The 27553-nt window shown below is 35.5% G+C and overlaps 2 protein-coding genes across 2 annotated transcripts in view; both read left to right on the plus strand.

The window, feature by feature from the left end:
• LOC116854322 (EGF-like and EMI domain-containing protein 1) overlaps positions 1-10757 on the plus strand; it is a 200466-nt gene extending 189709 nt beyond the window's left edge. Inside the window, exons 11-13 of the mRNA XM_032836077.1 lie at positions 5113-5244; positions 8753-8958; positions 10670-10757. The gene's annotated coding sequence lies outside the window, so the exon portion shown is untranslated. The remainder of the gene's footprint in view (positions 1-5112; positions 5245-8752; positions 8959-10669) is intronic.
• On the plus strand, positions 1515-27398 carry LOC116854323 (protein draper-like). The gene is made up of 8 exons (XM_032836078.1): positions 1515-1560; positions 5113-5244; positions 6819-6955; positions 10690-10798; positions 12886-13011; positions 26793-26816; positions 26906-26958; positions 27213-27398. The coding sequence occupies exons 1-8, from the start codon at positions 1515-1517 to the stop codon at positions 27249-27251; spliced, it is 666 nt and encodes a 221-aa protein (XP_032691969.1). The 3' UTR covers positions 27252-27398.
• Positions 27399-27553: the final 155 nt, after the last annotated feature.

Consider the following 27553-nt stretch of genomic DNA (forward strand, 5'->3'; position numbering starts at 1 on the left):
GGGAAAGTAAAGATAGCAATCACCTTTTAGAAGTCACCTTTAAGAAGTTCTTATTTCTTCAAAGCAAGAAGTACTATTAGAACGTTTACCCTGTAGTAAATCTATGTGAGGTGTAGTGTTTATGAGTCGTCAGAGGTAACCAAATCGAAAATACCATTTTTCCCCTTTTCAGGATCTTTTGGGTATTTATGTATATTCAGTTTATAGCTTCATGATCAAAGTAATATAAATTCTACCTAACTGAAAAATAGGCACTGTTGATCCATTCTTATTTTTGAGTATATTCACTGGTTAATTCGAACAGTAACGTGTAGCTTTAATATGGAGAATCTGCTTAAATCCATGTAGATATCACCCTGCAGAGGTTTTGTGGTCATTCGGTTGCCCAGAATAATTTCAGCTAGAAAGAACCACAGTACTTCCAAACTGGTTTGACCAGTTCTTCCAGTGCTCTCGATGGCTAATTAGTAAACAAGATAAAGGAGAAATTTCCAGTGTAAAATTTTCCAGGCTGATTTTCGTAACTAATAAGTTAAACCACAACTTTGCCTGCTGACCAGCTTTGTAATCCCTTCAATGCTATATAGTATACAACACCCCTCTCACCTCCTAAGAAGACTTGAGAGAGTGGGAAATATCTTAGAGCTTATCCTAAGCATGCCATGGTTCTGTTCCCGGTTTTGCTATTTATTAGCCATGTTGTTTGGCCAAGTGGTCTAATGTCTATCTATCTTATTATGGGAATAATAACATTTGCTTAAAGGAGTACTTTATGCATAAAAACAAATACTGTTCTATAGATGGGTGGGGAGGACCCCTAAAGTTGCTTATTTTTAAGCACAGATAAAATGTTATTGCATAGGGTGCTAAGAAGAGCAAGAAGTTCATGATCTAGAAACTTCCACTGTGTTCTACAGTTAGTCCTTCATTTCTCTGAGTTTAGCCCTTGAGAAGTCTCTTCTTCCTGTCCCCCTAGATGTCTCTGGGTATCCAGCTTCCTTCCTAGGTTACTTCTAGGTCCTGATCTTTTCCAAAAAATCCCAAGTCAAAAGCAGTCCTTTGGAAAAAAAAAAAAAATATATATATATATATATAACAATAACCTGATGCACAACTCTTCATAGAAATCAATACAAATATCATATATATATATATGTCATAAATATATATATATGATATTTGTATTGATTTCTATGAAGAGTTGTGCATCAGGTTATTGTTATAAACATGACTCTTTATGATACCATGTTCTCTAAGGAATAAATCAGAAGCTACCTAAAACATCTGGAAATACAGACATTGTGGTAGTTTGAATAATGTCCTTTCAAAAATGTCCATGTTCTAATTCCTAGAATCTGTGAGTATGTTATCTTACATGGCAAAAAAGACCTTGCAGAAGTGATTAAATTAAGGATTTTGAGATAAGGAGATTTTCCTGGATTACATGGGTGGATTCAGTGCAATCACAAAGGTTCTTGTAAGAGGGAGACAGGCACTCAGAGAAAAGAGAAGCTATGCCGCTGGCCTGGAAGATGGAGGAAACGGCCAAAGCCAGGGAATGTAGGTAGCTTCTAAAGCTGGAAAAGACAAGGAAATAGACCCCAGCCCACAAGTCTCCAGAAAGAACGCAGCTCTGCCAACACCTTGATTTTAGACTTCTGACCTCCAGTACTGTGAGATTATAAATTTATATTTTTTTAAACCTCTGAATTGTGATAATTTATTATAGCAGCCATAGGGAACTAATATAGAAACACTTAAAATAAGGTAAGCCTGACCACTGTCTAATATACAGGCATACTATTGCCAACATCCTCTTTAGGAATAGTGTCAGGAACTCATATACACCTGGGTCTTTCCCTCTGAAATTTTTCCTTCTCCTTACTCTTTCTTTCCTCCCCTTCACTCTCCACTACATATACTCTCTAGTGTTTCAGATCTCTGTCAGTGATCTCTACAAAGAGAATATCTTGAACTAAACATCCCCCATTCTATACCTATTAGTCTAAAGTGGGAGTTATACTCTCTTATAGCACCCTGCTGCACTCTTATAATGTTTTTAAATTATATGTTTATTTGGTGGTTATTTTATTGTAATTATCTCCCTACCAATGCAAGCTTGATAGGTATAAGAATCATGTTTAGATTTGCTCACTGTTGTGAACCTGGCACATAGTAGATATCCAGAAAATATTTCTTGCTGAATGAGAATATTCCAGAATTCTGTCTGTCTTGTAAGATGGGTTGAAAGTATGGCCATAATGCAGTCCATCTGGGATCAGGAGGCAATAAACTAGTATATCATAATCTCTTTCAGACAACATGAGGCAGGCTTTACATGAACTTTGATTTCCTCTGAAATCTTAGTCAAAGTCATCATTTTTTCATAGGTGACAACTGACAGATTTTTTTCAAAATGAATATGTAATCTAAGAAATACAACAATATTTCTCAAAAATTATTTTGGGTAACATTCAGAATACTTTTTCTTGCTTTTATTTCCATCTTCATTTTATTGCTTTGCAGTATAAATTGTAAATTCCTTAGTGACATTTAAACACTCATTTGAGAACTGACTTCAAGAGCTTTAAGAGGTCAGTTTTGCCCAAGAAGATAATTTATATCTTCTGTGATTTTGATTCCTCTGAAGTTCAAGGATCAAAACAAAGGTTGTGCCTGAGCTCTTGGGATGGAGAAGTGATTAACATTTATGAATGGTGTTATGAAGCCTCAAAACATTGGAGAGTTAGTAAGAATATTGATAAATTTTACCTGTTTGTGTTTCAGAAACTTTGTCATGTGATTTTAATATTTAAAAAAAAAATTTCCCTTAAAAATAATTTTTCCTGAATGCAGATACATGTAAAAATGATCCCTAAATATTAGATATATTTTTCATAATTATTCTGAATGTATCTATCCATAGTGTTTGGCCAGAGATAGCACTTTTGTTGAACAGTTGAGTATGATTTTATATATAAGGGTTTCAATGGAAATGAAACAAATTTTATTGAGGCACCATGAAATTCCTCTATGTTTCTATGTCCCTCAGCTTCTCCTGACAACAATCTGTGAGATAGGCTTTATTAATCCCTTAATTAATACAGAAGATTACATTAATTAAGATGTAATTAAGAATATATTACATGTATTATAATTGTATTGTAATTACATGTAATGTAATTAAGAATACATTAATTAATACTTAATACAGAAGAGGAAATTGAGGTTCTTAGAGCTTTAGTGATTTGTTTAGAACCAGAGATCAGGCCACTGGCAGTGCTGTGCTTAACTGACTCAAGGTTCACACCATTTCCTCTGGACCACACAACCTTCAATGGATGCTTGCAGATCTGCACAATATTCATGATGGCTCTCTCTCAGAGCAAACCAGCCTGAATGTCATGTTCCTCAGAACCCCATGCCAGTGGGCCCCAAACCTCAAGATGGAAAATGACTAAGTATATTGGGATACTGGAACTTACTACACAAATCCTGTTGTGTTCAACATAGCCTGTTGGACCTCTCAACGTCATTGATCTCCACAGAGCACAGGGCTTTGTGGTCATATTTGCCACAGAGAGACCAAACTTTATGCTCACATAACCCTGTGGCCAAAATAGGTCTTCCCAGTGATGGGAAGAATTTGTAATAACTGCAACTCTAGGTTCTAAAGTTATTGGAAGCCTCTAATGAAATATATTTTGATTTTTCTGAGTATTTGTCAGCCTTCCGTGTTAGAAAACTTCCATTGGGGAGCTCCCTTTCATCACGTCACAGTGGAATGTAAGAGATGCCCTCATGTGTGTACTGACGAACAAGGTGAAGGAAGTAAGAGTCCATAAACATGCACTCTCAGTCATGTCTGAAATACCATGATCACTTCTTCTTGCTTAGCCACTTATTAACAAGCAAAGTTAATAAGCTTTTCAGGCAGTAAAGCCAGATGTGCTTTCTGGCATACCAGATAACTGCTTTATTGATATGTATTTGAACAGTTGGTGAATCTTAAACTAAAAAAAAATGTCTAGACCAACAACAGACTATTTAAATAGGCGTTCAGGTGCTGAGTCAGATTCCACATAATGCTCTCCAATTTGTATATACCCCAATCAAGAAGGGGGAAAAACCCCCTCTTTTTTAATTAATTGCCCTATGTTTATTTAGTCTTTGTTTTTAATACTAAGCAAGCAAACAATGGCCCTTGAAGTTAGAATTGCTATCACTGCTGTCATTTTTACTTAAAGAAAACCGGAAGATGAAATATTCTTAAAGATAGTGGACACCAAGGAAACAAGTGACACCATAGGTGCACAGGACAGCCAATGCTAAACAAGGATGCAGTGAACAAAACAGTCAATAATTTCTCCAGTGTGACAAGAACTTTCTCAAATAGGTTCATTCTTCCATGATGCCAGACCCTTTAGGTGATAAATAAAAAGGTTGATCCAGAAGTTGTTATTCAATTCTAGGTCCTCAGACGTATAACAACCAAATTAATAGACTTTTCATTTTACTGAATTTGTTTGCATTGTCATTGGACACAACAGTGAGACTTAAAATGTCTATTTGACTCTGTTTTTGTCACCTGAAAAATACCCAGAAACCTTTTTATTTTCTTAACAAAATGGCATGATATTATTTAGAAGTTGGAGGGAAAGCTTTTACTGCCCGGCCTTAAAAAGAAAACAGCACAACCCAGCCATGTAGCTGACAAGTGACACAAATACAGTACGTGCTAATGTGCAGAGAGAAACAACCTTGAGAATTTAAACTGGCTGCACCAGAAAAAATATCTTTATCCAGATATGTGGTCCCTCATGAATTATACTATTATTTTAGTTGATTTTACCTGACATCACCCTATGATTTTCTTCAGTGACAAGAAAATTGCAGCCGGCCCTTGACAGTCGGTCACAAATTGACTGAACAAAACAAAATCAAACAGTGAAGTAATCCCCAAGTAAATTTAATGAAACCTAAATCCCAAAGGGCAGTGCACTTCTGTAGGCAATGGTCTTATTTAATAAATTTTTCCCTGCTTTCACTTTTAGAGCTATATTTACACAGACAAATTTAATTCATTGGGTTTACATTTCCTCTTTCCCTTAGTTTGTCCACCAGGCACATATGGGAAGGACTGTAAACAGGTATGTCAGTGTTCAGCTGAGAATGAAGAGTGTCACCTAGTCACGGGGAGATGTACCTGTCTGCCCGGCTACCATGGAAACCGCTGTCATCTCCGTAAGTGTGGTCCATGCTTTTGTTGTAATTTATCGAAGAGACACCAGTAGGGTGGGTCATCTGTCAGAATGCTAAAGGGCAAATGTTAATTCAAGCTTCTAATTTATAGCAAGTCCTGAGAGAATGTTTATTGGAATGGTTGAAAACATACACTTTGTTGTGTAACCCTTTCTCCTATGTTGCCTTTTCTCTTCCAAATAACCCCAAGAAAAAGAAAATAAATAGAGAAAGAAAGAACAAAGATAATATGAACTGACTGGTATCAATCAATATACAGCCAATGGGAACATATTTAAAGTGATTCATAAAGTTAGTTCCAGGATCTGCTTAGGAGCAATCAAATTAAACAAATTGTTATTCTGGAATGAAAACAGTAACTTGTTTAAAGGACAAAATGCCAGTTGGCTCACTGCTGTTTAATAAAAAAGGATAGTCCCTAGACCAAACACCTTATATTGATTTGTTAGGACATTTTAACATCGAAAATGGTTAGAGGGGAACACACGATAAAACGTCCCAAGGAGCATGTTAAAATGTTCAGTCAGCTACTTAATTTTTAAGCTTGTAATTATTTATAATGTACTTTTTATAGGTTTAAAAATAAAATGATTTGGCCTCAGTTTCATTTTTCCCCCAACTTGGCCGCCACCACTCCTCCTTTCTCCCTCGTCGCTCCTGTAGCAGATCCCTTCCACTTTCCTCTCTTAATTCCACAAATGTATGGATGATTTTTGGATTCTATGCCCATATGTCACCTATAAAACAGACTTATGGTCAAGCTATTGATTTTAATTTTTGCAAGCCATAGAATGTATATTATGAATATCACTTCTTACTTTTGTCCTAATTTTAAATATTATCAGCTAAAAACACAAAATGGTTTCAATTAGTATTAGTGTACCATTATGGGTATACAAACTTAAACTGAAGAATTAAAATATAAAATTAGTAAAATTGCAATTATATTTTTGTTACGGCGAATTTTAAGCACCCTCGTAATGGAAGAAATTGTATATTGTAATAGAAGAACTGTATATTGATTGATACCAATCAGTTCATATTTATTTCCTCACTTTTAATTCCGTCACATTTCTCAGGAAGAATTTCTTCTTGATATCAAGTGATATTTTATCTTAATGTAATAAAAACAAGTGACATGGATGAGCACCTAGGTGGTTCAGTCAGCTAACCATGCGACTCTTGATTTCAACCTCGGTCATGAGCTCAGGGTCATAGAATCCAGCCGCCGGGGTGGGGCTCTGCGCTCAGTGGAGGTCTGCTTGAAATTCTCTCTCTCCCTCTCCCTCTGTTCCCTCTCACATGCTTGTTCTTTCTCTCTCTCAAATAAAAAAATAAATCTTTAAAATAAAACTAAAAACCAAGTTACAAAGAGCTGGTAGGGCTTGCACATCAGAAGGCAAGCTACCTTGGGCTGAAGGAGGGGAGCTCTACCTTGTAAAATCAAGGCTGCAGCAGTGAGCGACTCCCTGACTAGTCAGATTGGCTTAGCTCCAGGCAACACGTGGTTGGGAGTTGCAGCAAAGTTTCCTTGGCAACATCCACTGTCATTACAGAACTACGAAAAAGCGTTCAAGAAAATATCCATAAAAGGTGTGGCTGGCTCAAAAACAAAAGTTTCAGCAGCCAGAAACAACTGGGCTTTCATGTTCTCGAGTTTGGAGTGGAGATTCAAATTTTTCTCTCGGCAGAGGTCAGAGGAAGCAGATAAACTTGTAGTGGGATCTCACCACTTGTCCATAATTTATAATGGACAGTTTGGTCTCAGCCTTTGGAGGGCATGTGGGGAAAAACAAACTGCTCAGTAGATAGAGACTCATCATACTATGTATTTTATGACCAATGAGAAATTACAAAGTAACTCCATATCTTGGAAATCTTTTATTTCTCCAAATGGTAATACCCACTGTAATAACTCTCTTTGAGAACATTTAAGGTTTTGGGGTCCTCTAAAAAGCAAGGGCAGTTCTTTTGACAATTTTCATAGGAAAACCCTTGGTATAGAATGCTTGGAGAAGCACAGGCCATAGAATAGTACACCTGTGCCAGGAGGAAGACATCAAAACATTGGTAGAAGCTTGCCTTTAGTGCTCTTTCTTATAGTAGTAAGAATTCAGACAGACCAAATCTTAGCATCTCTTTTTAAGAATAAAATAAAACTGTGTGACAGTCGCTAGGATATGTGAGTGGCCTGGTCAAATACTTGGAAAAGAGTCTGGGAGAATGAATTTCTTTTTTTTTTTTAATTTTTTAAAAGATTTTATCCATTCATTTGACAGAGATCACAAGTAGGCAGAGAGGCAGGCAGAGAGAGAGGGAGAAGCAGGCTCCCCGCTGAGCAGAGAGCCCAACACGGGGCTCGATCCCAGGACTGTGAGATCATGACCTAAGCCGAAGGCAGTGGCTTAACCCACTGAGACACCCAGGTGCCCCGAGAACGAATTTTATTTAAGACAAGTGGAATCATTATGTCTCGAGCGTGTGTTCTCTTGTTGAATATAGGGAATGGTTGAGAAAGGATGTGCACATGATTCTAGAAGTCAAACTTTCACATTGCTACAGAATTATAAGAGAAAGTGGAATTGTCAGTAAATAACTTATTATTGGGGGAAAAGTTACGGGCACTTTTGTAAATATACACTGTACTCTTGATGTAAATTTAATAAGTGTTGAGGGTAAGAGGTTATACACACATTGTCTTTCAGCAGATGGCATACTTATTAGTAGATAAATTTCATCTATTCAGTGTCCCAATTTCAAAAGGATAATATAGTTGAAGCCTAATATTCATATAACTTTTGTTTTCTGTGTACAAAGAAGGAACAATGAAGGATGATTCTATCCAACATGAAACCACCACTATGATAGTTTGCAAAATGAGTATATGTCAAAGGGAAATTATGTCTCCCAAGTAATTTCACCTCACATGAAAGTGATCCCCCCAAAATATATGACACATAAATGAAAAAGATAATATATATATATATCAGTTATTTAAATTTATCAAGTAATTACACACAACCTTTTTTCATTTAAACTGAGATGCTAATTTTTTATATCTATGATTATATCCATAGTTTGATAATTTCCTCATTAATAAGTATATGAATTTCACATTATTAGGTGTTTCTCTTTTTCTTATTTGCACAGAAATTCATGGCAGTTTTCATTTCATAGCAATGTAACTACAGAATTTTCTGTATTAATCAACTCTTATTAATTTAACCTCCTTTGGGAAGCAACATTGCAGCAGTACACACAAGACTTCATTGTTTCAGACTCCATACCTCCTGCTTGCTTTATGTGTATTTTCTCTAATGTCAAGCAGACATTTGTCTTAAGCCTCACACATAGTAATGGGGATAAAAAAAATTATAAAAATTTGCATTCCACAATTCTGACCCAAATGGACATGAAAGCATTTTATATCTTGGTGAATAGGAGAAGAGGAAGAGATGGAGACTTTTTTAATCACTAATTTTGTTTTTAGGTATGCCTTATTGAATTTTTTGTGAAGGAAAAAAGAAGTTCTTAGGAGGACCAATGAATGTTATATACCAAAGAAGGGACAATGAGCTATGGGAACTGACATTCCCTGGGAAGAGAGAATGACAGAAGAGACTGTAAAGTGAAGCCATCATTTTTCATAGAGAGGAATAAAGAAATACAACAACTACAGCACAGAAATAACCTTTGGTATGAATAACTGTAGTGTTTGGCTTTCCATCTTCACTATGAAGAACTTTATTTTAAAACTGGGAGAAAGAAGCAGCCATTTTTTGGGTTTGAGACTCAAGGTGGGAACTCGGGAATTTAGGATAAGACATGTATGGGGATTATAAACAATCTGAATCTCAATAAGATCCATTATTTGCTGTTACCTCTAAAACATACTACCTGTGAAATACTCTTAAAAAGTGTTCCTTACTGTCTGATTCTTACATAAAAACACAAGATAAAAGGAAGAAAACTAGTACCATCTGGTATAGTTTGGTCACTTTTAGAGTTATATTTCCAAATGAAAAGATTTTCCAACAGGAAGGACCTAAGGCAAATGCCTAACACTTTGGCTCATATCAAGCAGGTAGGGAAAGGGTTTTGCTGCATGCCTAGCATTGATACTGCCATCATTAATGAAAATAATGGCCACCACTGACATGGGAGCTGAGTTTGGTGATGTCCTTGTTACCACCACAGGACCATGATTTTATTATTATCCTCTTTGGGAATTAAGAACCAGAAGTTCAAAGAAAGGAGTTAAAGCTACAATATTAATGTGAAGTATATAGATTTCAAATCACAGTCTTTTCAAAATTTCCTACAGCCCTCATATTTAAATATGTGGCAAGTATAAAGATGGTTATCTCTAACAGGTGACAGAATTTTGTGCTATATTCCAAGTCACTTCACTCTGTGGGCCTCAACTTCATCATCTTAAAATAAGAATTGAACCAGATGGACATGAGGTCTCTTGAAACTCAAACTTTTATAACTTTAAGACTTGAAAGTATCAGGCATTTCATAGAATAAGAGAATGTCACAGATGGAAGTGCTTCAAAGTTAATCAACTTGAATATCCTCTATATTTTCTCTCCTGTATACTTATCCTGTCTCTGAACTCCTACAGAGATGAGTAATCATGCCTCCTGAAAAAAGCTTATTCCAATCTTGGACAGCTCTTTCAGAAAGTATTTCTTTATTGAGATAAAATCTGCCTTTCTTCTTTTCCACAGGACTGCCTTTTCATGTTTGAAGACATTTCTGTCTTCCTAGCTCTCTTTTCTCCTGAATAAACACCCTCAGTCTTTCAATCATTGCACAGATAATGTGGTCTTCAGCTTGCTCTTTGTCTTGTTTCCTCTCCTTTTATCTTAAGTTATGGCTATTTATTTGTTTGTTACACAGGTATCATAGTAGACCATAAGTCTATGGATAGGAAAGTGAGAAAGTAACAGAAAATGAAGATTCTTTCTTGATGGTTCATGCCATTTTTGAATTCTTACTTGTATTAAAGCCAGATCATTCCAGACAAGATGAACTATGACACTTAAACATTAATCAAAATAATTAATTCATCTAGGCTGGAATGAAGTAACTTTGGCAAATTGTCACCTATTCTGAGCACTCTCTAAAAGTGGGCAGATTTCCAAAGAAACTCTAAGTTTCCTGTATCTTACTAATGAGCAGCATCAGGAACATTTTGCCCCCAACCATATTACTAAGGCATCTATCTATATCATCTCATCTCTTCAGATAAGTCCATGCCTTGAATCACTAGTTTGAAGGTAACTGAAAATACCAAAGAACAGTATTTGGAATGCGAGTTAGCAACATGTCTATGGGTATGAATTTAAACAGTGATGCTTTAAGTTACAATATCACATATGGTTTTGTTCTCCTTCAACAGGATGCCCAAAAGGCACTTAGGGTCTTAATTGCCAAAGGATATGCAAGTGCCTTAATGGCAGCAACTGTGACACTGTGATTGGCACCTGTTACTGTCCTCCTGGCTTCATTGGGGCTGACTGCAGTCAAAGTAAGTCACTCTACCAATTATGAAGTAGATATGCTAAAGTAGAGTTTTTAAGAACTGTACTTACAGAGTTCAATGTTGTTGCAATTATTACTTAATAATTTACTGCGGTAACAGCAAACACCAACCAACCTACATTCTAGGTGGAAGAGTGCTTACATGAGGAGTTTGACTGAGAGCTGAAGCAGTGAAGGCAGCCAAAGAGAGCCCTTTGGTCATAATCTCTCATATCCCAGCAAAGCTAACCTCAAGTCAGGATTAGAAAATCTGTTCCATAAGATAAGAGTGGTCTGGTACACAATGCCTGTGTACACAATGTCAAACTCATTGGTTCACGTCTCATAATTTCATTTATCCTCAGCAATATCCAGCTCAAAATTAGGTAGTTCCCCTACTTACCAAAAATTAACCGGTTCCCTAAAATTTAAAGACTTAACTACCCATCACAAAGACAACTATTTACATAAAGTTTAAGGGACAAGGTATAAACTAAAAATCCCTTAAGAATGCACTATCTTAGACACCATAGAGATATTCTTAGCAAATACATTTTGATCTTATCAGATTTGCCATTTTCTAAGTATCTGGGCAATTTGCAAGATCATAATTTTTAGGGAGGCTAGAGGAGCAATGCATAGGCGAGGACATGATGAGAAGGTAGTTCTGGCAATATTGTGTTCTTCAACCTATTTGTTGTCCTTGAGGGTGTTCACTTGTGATGTTTTACTGAGCTGCACATTTATGTTTTTTGTGTACTATTCTGTATTTTATACTTTAGAATTAAAAGAATAAAAGCCCTATCAATAGTTCTTTCATGAAAGAAGTGCTATAATTGCAAACTTAAGATTCTTTCATTTGGAAGAATGATAACAAAGTTGGTGGTCAGGCAGGGCACCAAGTTTCTATGTGGTAAAGACATCCAAATGTTTATTTTGCCCAGGCAGGTAGTTGCTCTGTCTTCTTTGTATGAGGGTAATTTTAATTATCCTACCTCAGAACCCTGATGTTCTGAAGACAAAAGAGTAGGACAATGTCCTGGCTCCATGTAGTGGAAAATTGAAACCTAGTGAATACTGCCTCTGAGGCCTCAGCAGCCAAGTTGTCTTTGAGTTAAAGCCAACCCATAAACATCTCCTAAGGAAGGTTCTAACTGACCCCTTTGTTCCTCAGAGAAAATCATTGAGAGAATTTCTTTATTTCCTCAGGCCAAAGCATCTTCAAGAGTTTTGATTTCTCTGAATATTGGGAGTATTTTTGTCTTCAGAAAGCTGTGATCTTATACCTGAGTACTTCTCCTTTGTTTTGACAGCCAGGTAGATCAGAGCCAATTTGCAGTCTACCTCTTACAAGTTCAAAGAATTGTGATATTCATTTATGTCTACATTGTAACTATATTTTTTCTTCACTTGATTCTCACAGGCATTTATTTTATCTTTGAGTGTTATCTGTATCTTGATAAGTATCTCAATGAATTTGTGGAATAAAGTTGCAAACAGATAAATTAATAAATGTGTTAATACATTAATTAATTAAAATATTACTTATATTAATTAATATAATTAATTTAAAAGGGTAATTTAACAAATTTGTTGATTTTAATAAATAAAGAATAAATTTAAAAATAAGTTAAATACATAAATGATATTTGGAGAAACGAGCTTAATGGATTCTGTGTTGGTGCATTGAAGTGTAAGTTGAAATTCTAGAGTGGACTTTAAGAGGAAACATACTCAAGATTATGACACACACATACAGGCAAACAAGCACACACACACACATATTTGCTAAGGCAGCAAGACTGAGTTTGTAAGAGTCATTTATATCATATATGTTAAGTGTTTGACACTAGATATTTGGTTGGAATTCCTGATGTCAACCAAAATTGCACTAAGTAAGCAACAATTTGAACAGTTCCTTTTTTTGTTTTGTTTTTTCAAAGTAACATTTTAAGTTGAAAACTAAAGTGAAGGCAAGACAAGGAAATCTATTTGATTAAAAGAAAGGGTCGTGTATTTACAAGGTTTTTAAAGTCTTGATTGGCAAAACATTTTAATAAGAAAAATCTGGCTTTGTTTTGCTCCTTTCTGCAGTTTGTCCTGTGGATCACTATGGGCAGGACTGTGTCCAGCAGTGTTCCTGTGGCTCAGGACAGTGTGACCCAGTGACTGGAGGGTGCCAATGTCCACCTGGCCAAATGGGAGCCAGGTATCAGCAAGGTAACAATTGCTGCAGGGTCACCTTGTCCGTCAAGGCACTAACTAAGCTACACTATGAAAGCAGGTTGGTGCCAGGGAATATAATAAAATGGGCATTGTTTATAACACTTTCTTCTTAAATGTGGCTTTAATAACATGAAAGTATATACTCTTGTAGAGTCATATAGGAAATAGCCTACTGGAGGGCAAACAAGAATTGAAAACAAAAACAAAGAATAATTTTTGTATACTCTTGAGTAGGAGCAAATTCTGAAATAACTTTGGCTAACTTTTGTCAAGCTGCCTAAAATTGTGTGTTATGGATGTCTAATTGTAAAAACTGAAAAGTTTTATATTTTCTTCAACTTTCAGAAGCCTAGTGAAAGCTGTAAGAAAAATGAGAGACAGAACGGAAAACATGATCTTTGTTTAAAACTATAAAACTTTCTTGTCCTTAATCATATTATTCATTATTTTCACAACAATAATCATAATAGAAGAGCTCTCAAGTTCAGTGAAATTACATATGGAGAACCGCTTCTCCATTGCACATACAGAAGGGCAAAACCTGTGACCCTTTGTAAAAAGAGAAGAGTTGGTTGCATGAGTATGCTGCAAGAGCTACCTTGAACCCCACTGGACATTGCAGAGTTGCAGAAAAAAAAAAACAGGATAAAACTAGGAAGTGCACAGAACCATCATATTTTCAACTCTGCGCTAGAATAGAGGGTTATCTGTAGGCAATAAGCAACCTTGCAGCCAAAGGGATCTAAGAAGCCCACATACAAACACACACCCAAAAATGTGTGTCATATGGAGTTTTACTCTAGCCCCAGGAGGCTTCCAACTAGCTGAAATAATTTTTCTAGCCCAGATCCATACTACTCTCCCCCAAAATAATGTGCACACAAAACTAACCCAATACAAGAAAATGAAAGCAAAAACAAAAACTCAATGCATAAAAAGACCCCCCAAAACCCCTCCTCTCATTTTGGAAACAATATATGAGATTATTCAAAGCTTTGGTTACCTTTTTAGTGCAAATTCTTTAAGAAGGGTGAAGGAGAAAAAGAATAAGAAAACAAAATGCAGATGGACATAAAGCAGAAAAGTTTTGCTAGGGAGCACATGGAAATATTAACCAGAATTTTTCCCAAGAATTCGAGGGACATAATGAAAAAGTGTTCTCTACAATTGTGAGTATGATGCTGAGATACAAGGGTTCATGGAATAAATGAAAAGACAACAAAGGGAAATGAAAAAGTAAGCTGGCAGAGCTCAGAAAGAAGTGGAAATGAAAATTAAAACCTCACATCATATAAATGAAGACCATATTGAACACAGGTAATAGAGGATTGAATCTGCTTAGGTGACAGCCAGGTAAATGGAGAATAAGCTTGAGGAAAGTAGAAACAAAGAAATGGAAAAAAATAGAGAGACAAATATATAAATGGAAAAGAAGATATTCAAGTATAATATTCAAGATTTTGTTTCTCTGAAATGAAAGAAGATCTGACGCTACAGACTGAATACATTCTATTCCCGGAAACTCTAGTGAAGACTGATCATAAGCAAGGGAAAGTCCACTGGGGATAAAAGAAAAAAAAATGGGAGATCTTATATGAAGAGAGGGGAAAATGAGTCTGGCCTCATGCCTCACAGCAATAATCAAAACCATTGCTAGCATGTGGTTAATCAATGCCTATGAAGTTTTTGGGAAAAAATATGACTCAAGTGTCTTATACACAGTTAAACTGTTATTCAAGTATAGTATGACTGAAAATAAATATTTTTTAAAGTCTTTTTTTTTAAAGAGTTTATTTATTTATTTGACAGACAGAGATCACAAGTAGGCAGAGAGGCAGGCAGAGAGTGAGAGGGAAACAGGCTCCCAGCTGAGCAGAGAGCCTGATGCAGGGCTCGATCCCAGGACCCTGAGATCACGTCCCAAGCCAAAGGCAGAGGTTTTAACCCACTAAGCCACCCAGGTGCCCCTGAAAATAAATATTTTTAATAATAAAAAGTTACTGAGGATATAATAGCCATAAAATATTTCTGAAGAAACTGTTGAAGATAAATTTGAGCAATCAAGTAATAAATGGAAAATCTCTAGTAAGAAGACTATTAGTAGATATTAAATCTATTTTTATTTGGGCTAAGTTTAAAACAAATGTGGGTGGGGGGCACCTGGGTGGCTCAGTGGGTTAAAACCTCTGCCTTTGGCTCAGGTCATGATCTCAGAGTCCTGGGATTGAGCCCCACATCAGGCTCTCTGCTCAGCAGGGAGCCTGCTTCCTCCTCTCTCTCTGCCTGCCTCTCTGCCTACTTGTAATCTCTGTCTGTCAAATAAATAAATAAAATCTTTTAAAAAATGTGGGAATTATGTCCACATGATATGGTAAATATATAAATATTTAATATTATACCAATTTTGACAGTTTATCAAAATGGGCATAAACTAAAAGGAAGGAAGATGGAGGATGTTGAGTATACTGATCTTATTTCTTCATTAGAAGTTGTGAATGGGAGGAACAGATCTGTGTCAAAAGGTATTGTTTAAATATGACAAGTCAATAAGCATGTTTAAGTGTATAAAGGTAAATGCTGGAATTTAAAATGCTAGAACTGGGGGTAGGAGCTTTTCTTTCCTTTAAAATTTTGGAATACAGTTTCTTCTAATAGACTAAAATATACCTTAAATCTAGTATATGGCTTTGTTCTAGTTTCCTGCCTGATTACATTCTCTCTCTTTTTTAAAATTTTTACATTTCATTTTTTTCTTTCCTTTTTCAACCAATTTCTTATTTTATCAATTCATTTAAAAATATTTTTAAATTTTCATCTCTACCATCACATTCCATCCCTTCATCATATTTACCCTTATTTTTTTTTTTGTGTGTGTGTGTGTATATATATATATATATATATATATATATATATATATATATATGTTTTTCTTTCTCTAAAATTTTGGCAGGCAGTTTCTTCTAAAAGACCAAAACACACCCAGAATCTAGTGTGTGGCTCTGTTCTAATCACCATCCTGCTCATATTCTTCTTTTCTTTTTTCCTTTCCCCCCCAGTTTTGGATCTCTTCTGATTTGTTTAGCATATAATTTTTCTGGGATCATTGTTACTCTTTTAGCATTTTGTTCTCTCATTCATCTAGTCTTCTCTGGACAAAATGACAAAATGGAAAAACGCACAAAAAAAGAAAGAAAGAAAGAAAGAAAGAAAGAAGACCCAAGAGACAGTACCACCTGCCAGGGACCTAATCAATATGGACATTAGTAAGATATCAGAACTAGAGTTCAGAATGACAATTATAAAGATAGTAGCTGGGCTTGAAAAAAGCATAGGAGTTAAAAGAGAATCCCTTTATGGAGAAATAAAAGAACTAAAATCTAACCAAGTTGAAATCAAAAAGGCTATTTATGAGGTGCAATAAAAAATGGAGGCTCTAACTGCTAGGGTAAATGAGGCAGAAGAGAGAATTAGTGATATAGAAGATCCAATGATGGAGAATAAAGAAGCTGAGAAAAAGAGAGATAAACAACTACTGAATCATGAGGGGAGAATTCCAGAGATAAGTGATACCATAAGATGAAACAATATTAGAATAATTGGGATCCTAGAAGAAGAAGAAAGAGAGGGGGGGGCAGAAAGTATACTGGAGCAAGTTATAATGGAGAACTTCCCGAATTTGGGGAAGGAGACAAGCATCAAAATCCAGGAGGCATGGAGAATCCCCCTCAAAATCAATAAAAAAAGGTCAACATCCTGTCATCTAATAGTAAAACTTACAAGTCTCAGAGACAAAGAGAAAACCCTAAAAGAAGCTCGGGAAAAGAGGTCTGTAACCTACAAAAATAGAAATATTAGATTGTCAGCAGACCTATCCACAGAGACCTGGCAGACCAGAAAGGACTGGCATGATATATTCAGAGCACTAAATGAGAAAAATATGCAGCCAAGAATACTATATCCAGGTAGACTGTCATTGAAAATAGAAGGAGAGATAAAAAAAAAAAAAATTCCAGGACAAACAAAAACTAAAAGAATTTGTGAACACCAAACCAAATATTGAAAGCCATCCTCTAAGCAAAGAGAGAGCCTTAAAGTTACAGACCAGAAAGGAACAGAGACAATATACAGTAACAATCACCTTACAGGCAACACAATGGCACTACATTCATATCTTTCAATAGTTACCCTGAATGTAAATGGGCTAAATGCCCCAATCAAAAGACACAGGGTATCAGATTGAATAAAAAAATAAGATCCATTGATATGCTATCTGCAAGAGACTTATTTTAGACCCAAAGACACCACCAGATTTAAAGTGAGGGGGTGGAAAACAATTTACCATGCTAATGGACATCAAAAGAAAGCTGGGATGACAATCCATATATCAAACAAATTAGATTTTAAACCAAAGACTATAATAAGAGATGAGGAAGAACACTATATCATACTTAAAGGGTCTATCGAAGCTCTAACAATTTTAAATATCTATGCCCCTAACATGGGAGCAGCCAATTATATAAGCCAATTAATAACAAAGTCAGAGAAACACATTGACAATAATATAATAATAGTAGGGGATTTTAACACCTCCCTCACTGAAATGGACAGATCATCTAAGTGAAAGATCAACAAGGAAATAAAAGGTTTAAATGACATGCTGGACCAGATGGACATCACAGATATATTCAGAACATTCCTCCCAATGCAACAGAATACACATTCTTCTCTAGTGCACATGGAACATTCTCCAGAATAGATCACATCCTCGGTCCTAAATCAGGTCTCAACCAGTACCAAAAGATTGGGATCATTCCCTGCATATTTTCAGACCACAGTGCTCTGAAGCTAGAACTCAATCACAAGAGAAAAGTTGGAAAGAACTCAAATACATGGAGGCTAATGAGCATCCTACTAAAGAATGAATGGGTTAACCAGGAAATTAAAGAATTTTAAAAATTCACAGAAACAAATAAAAATGAAAACACAACTGTTCAAAATCTTTGGGATGCAACAAAGGCAGTCCTGAAAGGAAACTATATAGCAATACAAACCTTTCTCAAGAAACAAGAAAGGTCTCAAATACACAACCTAACTGTACACCTAAAGGAGCTGGAGAAAGAACAATGAATAAAGCTAAACCCAGCAGGAGAAGAGAAATCATAAAGATCAGAGCAGAAATAAATGAAATAGAAATCAAAAGAACAGTAGAACAGATCGACAAAACTAGGAACTGGTTCTTTGAAAGAATTAAAAAGATTGATAAACCCCTGGCCAGACTTATCAAAAAAGAAAGAGAATGGACCCACATTAATAAAATCATGAATGAAAGAGGAGATATCACAACCAACACTGAAGAAATATATAAACTATTATAAGAACATATTATGAGCAACTATATGCCAGCAAATTAGACAATCTGGAAGAAATGGATGCATTCCTAGAGACATATAAACTACCAAACTGAACCAGGAAGAAATAGAAAACCTGAACAGACCCATAACCAGTAAGGAAATTGAAGCAGTAATCAAAAATCTCCCAACAAACAAGAGCCCAGGGCCAGATGGCTTCCCAGGGGGAATTTTAACATTTAAAGAAGAATTAATACCTACTCTCCTGAAACTCTTCCACAAAATAGAAAAGGAAGGAAAACTTCCAAACTCATTTTATGAGGCCAGCATTACCTTGATCCTAAAGCCAAACAAAGACCCCATCAAAAAGGAGAATTACAGACCAATAACTCTGATGAACATGGATGCAAAAATTCTTACCAAAATACTAGCCAGTGGGATCCAACAGTACATTAAAAGGATTATTCACCATGACCAAGTGGAATTTATTCCTGGCAGCAAGTTTGGTTCAACATCTACAAGTCAATCAATGTCATACATTAATAAAGGAAAGAACAAGAACCATATGATACTCTCAATAGATGCAGAAAAAACATTTGACAAAGTATAGTATCCTTTCTTGATTAAAACTCTTCACAATGTAGGGATAGAGGTACATACTTCAATATCATAAAAGTCACCCATGAAAAACCCACAGCAAATATCACTCTCAATGGGGAAAAACTGAGAACTTTTCCCCTAATATCAGGAACATGGCAGAGATTTCCACTATCACCACTGCTATTCATCATAATACTAGAAGTCCTAGCATAATACTAGAAGTCCTAGCCTCAGCAATCAGACAGCAAAAAGAAATAAAAGGCACTAAAACTGGTGAAGAAGAAGTCAAACTCTCACTCTTTGCAGATGATGTGATACTTTATATGGAAAACCCAAAAGACTCAACCCCAAAACTGCTAGAACTCATATAGGAATTCAGTAAAATGGCAAGATATAAAATCAATGCACAGAAATCAAGTTTCATGGGGTGCCTGGGTGGCTCAGTGGGTTAAGCCGCTGCCTTCGGCTCGGGTCATGATCTCAGGGTCCTGGGATCGAGTCCCACATCAGGCTCTCTGCTCAGCAGGGAGCCTGCTTCTCTCTCTCTCTCTCTCTCTCTCTCTGCCTGCCTCTCTGTCTACTTGTGATCTCTCTCTGTCAAATAAATAAATAAAATCTTTAAAAAAAAAAAGAAAAAGAAATCAATTGCATATCTATACACTAACAATGAGGAAGAAGAAAGAGAAATTAAGGAGTTGATCCCATTTATGATTGCACTAAAACCATAAGATACCTAGGAATAAATCTAACCAAAGAGGCAAAGAATCTGTACTCAGAGAACTATAGAATACTCATGAAAGAAATTGGGAAAGACACAAGAAATGAAAAAACGTTCCATGCTCATGGATTGGAAGAACAAATATTATGAAACTATCTATGCTACTTAGAGTAGTCTACACATTTAATGCAATCCCTATCAAAATATCATCAACTTTTTTTCACAGAAATGGAACAAATAATTCTAAATTTGTATGGATCCAGAACCAGAAAAGACCCTGAATAGCCAGAAGAATGTTGAAAAAGAAAAGAAAGGTGGTTGCATCACAATTCTGGACTTCAAGCTCTATTACAAAGTTGTAATCATCAAGACAGTATGGTACGGGCACAAAAACAGGCACATAGATCAATGAAACAGAATAGAGAACCCAGAATTGGAACCTCAACTCTATGGTCAACTAATTTTTGACAAAACAGGAAAGAATGTCCAGTTGGAAAAAATATCTCTTCAACAAATGCTGTTGGGAAAATTGGACAGCCACATGCAGAAGAATGAAACTGGATCATTTCCTTACACCATGCACAAAATAGACTCAAAATGGATGAAAGAACTAATTGGGAGACAGAAATACATCAAAATCCTTGAAGAGAACACAGGCAACAACCTCTTTGACTTCAGCCACAGCAACTTCTTCCTAGAAACATTGCCAAAGGCAAGGGAAAAATGAACTATTGGGATTTCATCAAGGTCAAAAGTTTTGCACAGCAAAGGAAACAGTTAACAAAACCAGAAGAAAACTGACAGAATGGGAGAGGATATTTATAAATGACATATCAGATAAAGGGCTAGTATCCAAATTCTATAAAGACGTTATCAGACCCAACACCCAAAGAACAAACCAAGAAATGGGCAAAAGACATGAACAGACATTTCTGCAAAGAAATGGCCAACAGACACATGAAAAAGTGCTCAACATCACTCAGCATCAGAGATATACATCAAAACCACAGTGACATACCACCATTCACCAGTCAGAATGGCTAATTAACAAGTTAGGAAATGACAGATGTTGGTGAGGATGCAGTGAAAGGGGAAACCTCCTACACTTTTGGTAGGAATGCAAGCTGGTGTAGCCACTCTGGAAAACAGTATGGAAGTTCCTCCAAAAGTTGAAAATAGAGCTACCCTATGACCCAGCAATTGCACTACTGGATATTTACCCCAAATATACAAATGTAGTGATCTGAAGGGGCATGTGCACCTCAATGCTTACAGCAGCAATATCTACAATAACCAAACTATGGGAAGAGCCTCAATGTCCACCCACAGATGAATGGATAAAGAATATGTGAGATATATATATATGTATACACACACACACACACACACAAACACACACATACACACACATTATGCAGCCATGAAAAAATAAAATCTTGCCATTTGCAACAATATGGATGGAACTAGAAGGTATAATGCTAAGTGAAATAAGTCAATCAGAGAAAGACAATTACCAAATGATCATATGATCTCACTGATATGAGGAATTTGAGAAACAAGACAGAGGATCATAGGTGAAGGAAGGAAAAAATGAAACAAGACAAACCTAGAGAGGGAGACAAACCGTAAGAGACTCTTAATCTCAGGAAACAAACTAAGGATTGCTGGGGGCTGTGTGTGGGAGGGATGGGGTAGCTAGGTGATGGACATTGGGGACAGTATGTGCCATGGTGAGTGTTGTGAATTGTATAAGACTGATAAGACCTGTACCCCTGAAACAAATAGTACGTTATATGTTAATTTAAAAACAAAAAGAAGTAAAATAAAATAAGCATTTCATCAGAAAAAATAATAAAATGCTGGAACTGAGAATTTAAGATTAAAAACATAGCCAACTAAAATCAGGTGGAGGAGAGGAATGAGAAAAATTGGAGAAAGAATCATATTAATTCCATTACTACTCATGTTGCTGAGCCAATATATGCTAAATAAAGAAATTAATTACGCTATGTAATAATATATTCTTTGTCTAAAGAAGAGTCCATTGATTATATAAAATTATAAGACCTAACTTAGAGAAAGGTAGAGTACAGACATTTTTCCATGTTCCTCCCTCTAAAGAGTAAAAATTCTAGTCACTATATCTAGAACAAACAAAAATCTCTGATGTGGAGAGAACAAGGCAGACACACTAAGAACTTCAGAGACCTAGGGAACAGGAATGGTGACATCCCTGGGTTTCCATTTTTGACTCCTATATCCTGGGCCGGATGGTGGAGAAGCTGCAACCCAGAAGACCAATGGGTGCAGACAAAAAAATGAAAGGAAAAAAAAAAAGTCCTATATATGCCTGTTTTCTCTAAATAAAGACAAGGAAAAGGACAGCCAACCAAGACAGAAAACTCTTAGACAATGACAGGCAAATACTCCAGTCAAACACTAAAGAATAAAACTTCATCCTTGACCCCAACCCCACTAGCCAAGACCAGGTAGAGTCTACTCTTCAGACTCCATGGGGATATATGAGATACCCCTGCCCTACACCAAGATGGTGTGGGAGAAAGGGCTGAGACTTTCATCCCTGTCACACTGGAATGTATCCCCTGCCCTGGCAATGTCAGTAGAAACTGTGTGGAGACTGTGAACTTCCACCCCCATCAGATAATATTGAGATACTACTGTTCTCTTCAAGGTGGTGCCACAGGAGATCCAGTGGACAGTCAGGACTTTCACAACCACCAAATAGTAACAAAGCTACCCTGTGCAGTGTCATTGGAGGTGGAGTGTGAAGCCATAAGAGACGCTTCTAGCCTCTGTCTGATAGGTGCCAACAGAGGTCCCATGGGAAGACTGAACCCTCACACTGGCACAGCAGGAATAAGGCACATTTATGCCCCCTTTCACTTGGAGGCTAAGAGTACTCTATCTGATGAACCTCTTTCCTTGCAAGTACAGTATCACAGGATACTTGCTAAAATGAGATCCAGAATATTGTAGCATAGTATTCAAAATATCCACGTTTCATTAAAAAGTTATTTATCATACCAAAAACCAGGAAAATTTCAATTTGAACAAGGAAATAATCAACAGACACTAACATTCAGATGATACTGATTATAAAACTATCTGATCAGAATTTTAAATAAGCCATTATAAGTAAAAATGATTGGTGAGCAACTATGGCCATACATGAAACAAATTTAAAAGGTAGATTAAGTAGAAAGGTAGAAAAATAGAATAAGAATAAAACAAAGACTAAGAAGCATAAGGACGAACTAAATAGAAACTTGAGAATTGGAAAATTCAATAATCAAAAGAAAAAAAAATATGCCAAACATAACTCAATGAATGGACTTGATAGCAGAATGGAGAGGCCAGAGGGACAGATCAGTGCATTTGAAGATAAACAGTAGAAAATTCCCTAATCTCAACAATAGACAGGGAAAAGGAAAGAAATGACAAAAAAAAAAAAAAAAAAAAAAGGGAGAGAGAGAGAGAGAGAGAGCGCGCGCGCGCAGGCCTCAAGGACCTGTGGAACTTTTTTTTTTTTATTTTTTTTTTAAGATTTTATTTATTTATTTGACAGACAGAGATCACAGGTAGGCAGAGAGGCAGGCAGAGAGAAGGGAAGGGAAGGGAAGCAGGCTCCCTTCTGAGCAGAGAGTCCAATGTGGGGCTCAATCCCAGGACCCTGGGATCAGGATCTGAGCCAAAAGCAAAGGCTTTAACCCACTGAGCCATCCAGGCACCCTGGACCTGTGGAACTATTAAAAAAGATCTAACTTTTTTTCTTGTCATCCAAATCCCAGAGGGGAGGAGAAAAAGAATAGGGCTGAAAAATATTTAAAGTAAAAATGGTTGGATTTCCTAAACATGACAAAAAATATAAACCTACAGATTCAAGAAGCTGTGTGAATGACAAACAGGATAAATTCAAAGAAATCTGCATTAAACTTCTAAAGACCAAAGAAGAAAGTCTTTAAAGCAACAAGAGAGAAATAGCACCCATGTTAGCTTAGAAAAAAAGATTCCAAAATAAAATGATAGTAAATAAATGTGTACAACCACACAAAACACATGTGAGAAAAATAGAACAGTGGTCATGATATCAGTATCAAACAATGTTAAATTTTATGGCCACAAGGAACTATTGGGAAGGACACTTATAATAATAGAGAATAAAATTGACAGTGAAGATTGAAGTGTAATGAATATGTATAAAACCAGTAACAGTATTAAAATTCATAAAGCAAAAGCTGTAAGTGATAAAAAGAGAAATAGACAGCAAGAGCTTATCAATAGTAGACTAATTCATTAATGTTAACACATACACATAAAACTGCATACACATATGCAGGAAAAAATAAGTTTATAGAAGTTTGAACATAATTAGTAAGGTATGTCTAATTGTTGTAAACCAAACTCTGTTCCCTAAAAAAAAAAAATTATATCTTTTTCAAATATACATGAAACATTCACAAAAATTGAAAAAAAAGTCAATCTATTCCAAAAAGTATGATATATGGCATTCTATGATCACAAGTAGTAAAATAAGAACTAATAACAAAACTAACTTCCTATCAGGGGGAAAAAAAAAGCCACACTGTGCTACATCGGCATTTTGAAATCTCCCTTTTAAATAATCAGTGGCTCAAAAAGAGCAAACAAAACCAGTATCTCAGAAATTTAAAAGCAGTAGTAAGGACATTCACATCCCATGAGGTAGAGCCAATTCAGAAAACAGGAAAATTTATATTCCAAAATATTTGTGTTAGTAAATAAAAAGTGATGAAAATAAGTGAAAAAAAATAAAGTAAAAATGAGGAAGACTAAAGTAAAACAGAGGGAAAATATGAATTATTTAATAAGTTATGTTAAGTCAAATGACCAGCAACTAGACAAAAAGTCACTCTTGTAAAAGTAATTTGGTTCACCAAAATTACTTCCAAGTGTATAAAGTACTTAAAGATAATGACAAAAACTCTGAGAGTACTAGAACTACCATTAGGATTTTGAAGTTATTTTGGAAAGCCATATTATAAATCTTGACAAAAATTCAGAACCAATTCAGAACCCATAAAAGAGAAAAAAATAATCAATGGTGTTTTGACTTAAAAGAAACAACAAAAAAAATTCTTCAAGGCATAAAACACATAGAAAAAGTATAAAAATATTTTTTAAATGGAAGAAAAAAAGGCCAAATTTTTTAATAAGCTAGGAGTTATTACATATTAGTAAGAAAAGAATCTATGATACCCATAGATCTTGTGAAAAGATGATTAGCACCATGCATAACGTAAGAAATCCAAATTAAAGTTGCATGTATATAACATCTTTAGTTTTGTTTTTTTTTTTTAATTAACATATAATGCATTATTTGCTTCAGGGGTAGGTACAGGTCTGTGAATCCTCGGGCTTACATAATTAACTGCACTCTCCATAGCACTTATCCTTCCCAGTGTCCATAACCCAGTCACATTATCCTTACCACCACTCTCCCCAGCAACCCTCTTTAGATTTTTATAATATACTAGTTTGACAAAAGAAAATGGCACATTGGTAATCCTTCTTACTAAATTTGCAAATCTCTTTGTAAAGAAATTTGATACTCTCTGTGACAAATTAGAACCCATATTATTTTATTTAAAAAAATTTTTCTGGTTACTTACCCCACAGATACAATGGTATATATGGATAAAGACTTCCATAAGGATGGTCATTACAGTGTTGCTCATAGTAGCAAAATATTTTAAGCACTTACTTGCACATCTATAATGGTGCGGTAAAATAAATCTTATTAGATGCAATAAGTCCTATGCAGCTGATAATAAAACAATGATGCAGCTCTACTATATGTACTAATTTTAAAAATCTTGGGAAATTTTACTTATAGAAGAAGCAAATTTCACAGTATTATGTATCTATATTAACCTTTTGGGTAAAAAGGGGTTAAAGGGTAAGAGAGATAAACATTTATATGCTTTACTAGGTATGGACTATTTCTGGATATATTCAGTCATTTATCCACTCAACTCAAAAATACTTTTTTAATGCCAGTGCCTGTTTTAAACATATGGAACATATGGATAAAATACATAATATCCCAGTCGTGCTTTCTAGTGGAGAAGAGAGTGAACAATGAACGTAATTAATAAGTGAGTTATATGTATGTTAAAAGGGAATAAACCAATGTTAAGAGAAAAAAATAGAGCATGATGTGGGACTCCAGAGAGGTTTATGGGTTGAAATTGTATTTTATTATTTTATTTTATTTTGGTGGGTTGAAATTTTAAATCTGGTGGCGATTCCACCATTAACTGTACAGCTGTAATGGTCTTTTAAACAAACTGAATTTAAAACTTTCATTTGGTACTTACATTAAGTCAAATAAAGGCAGAAAAGAAAGTGTCATACAGATTGAATTCAAATATGAACTGTGTTATGTATTAAATGTCTTTGGGAAAATAAGAAAAAAAAATCTCTAATGTCTCTTCCTCTAGCTGGAATAGAAAGAAAGGTTGATGAGAAGTCAGAAGTTCTAGATTGGAATCTTGGTTTTTATCTTTCCTGGCTACTTAAGCCTGAGAAAGAATTAAATCTCTAAGCTTCAGCTTTCTCGAGGGTAAATAAGAATACTGTTACCCACATCAGAGGGATAGTTGTGAGCATTAAATGAGATAATTCATGTGGAAAACATCATTATGTAAAAATACTATAAGCTAAAAGTATAAATGACAGGCCTTTGGCCAAATCTAGCCACAAATGTGTTTGAATTGGCTGATACAGTTTTGGCTTCCACAGTGCTATAAAGCAATGTAATTAGTTGCCAACTTTCAAAGATTAAATGATTTCATATAAAGTAGATTTTGAATTTCCTGAAAAAAAAAATGATATTAGCTGACTCTATTAGGCCCATACTCCTCATGGAAAAACCAACTAAAGGTGAGTAGTGCTTATTCTCCTACTGGGGCACTTCCCATTGTTGTCATTTTCTCCTAACGATGAAGGCTCCCTCCTATGTCTAATTAGCTTTTCTCCCTTGCATCTTACCTCCTCTTCACAGTGGTTTTTCTGTGTCACCCACCAAGGTATGCTAAAGTGCTTTTCAGATTTCAGCACAAAGTCATCAAGGAGTAAGCTGCTTGTCTGTCTTCTTTATCAATTTTGAGATTAAATATATAAATATATATATGCCAATCTGGGATTGACCTGTGTTCGCTAGGCCATCTCCAGTTCCCAAAGTATACCAAGCACATAGTTATACGCACAATAAAAGTGCGTAGTGTGATTGAAAACAAACAAATGGTCGTCCTTGTTACCTTATGGTAACTTTTGAGTAATTGTTTTAATTTGAATATTTTCTTATGCTTTTGCTATTAGATATGATTACTCCACCTGAAACAGAGAAAAACTTTTGTTCAGGTGATATTTTTATTCAGTTTGGTATATATAAGTATACATACCAATATGTATACATATCTGTATACATACATATGTGTATATATATGTATATTTTATTTTTACTGTAGGGTGTCCCCAAACAATGTTTGGCCCAAACTGTGAGCTAAATGTACCTGAAAAATGGTGGCCTTTGCAGTCCTGTGGACAGAAGTTTTACCTGTGGTCTTGAATGTACAGGTAATTACTATGAAAAAGTTAAGTTGATTATCACATTCTTTTATTCAATAAAATTCTAGGACATACTGCCATTGTTTGATAAAATAGAGACCTGTGAAAAGGCTATTTTCCAATAAACTCATGAAAACTTTATAATTATTACTCCATTTCCAATACAAGTAATGTTATGTTAATATTGATTAATTTTTGTTACCTTATCAAAATAACACATGAAAATCCTTAAAACCCCACG

This window comes from Lontra canadensis, unplaced genomic scaffold (genome assembly GCF_010015895.1).
Source record: "Lontra canadensis isolate GAN:19392208 unplaced genomic scaffold, GSC_riverotter_1.0 scaffold90, whole genome shotgun sequence".
NCBI lineage: Eukaryota > Metazoa > Chordata > Mammalia > Carnivora > Mustelidae > Lontra > Lontra canadensis.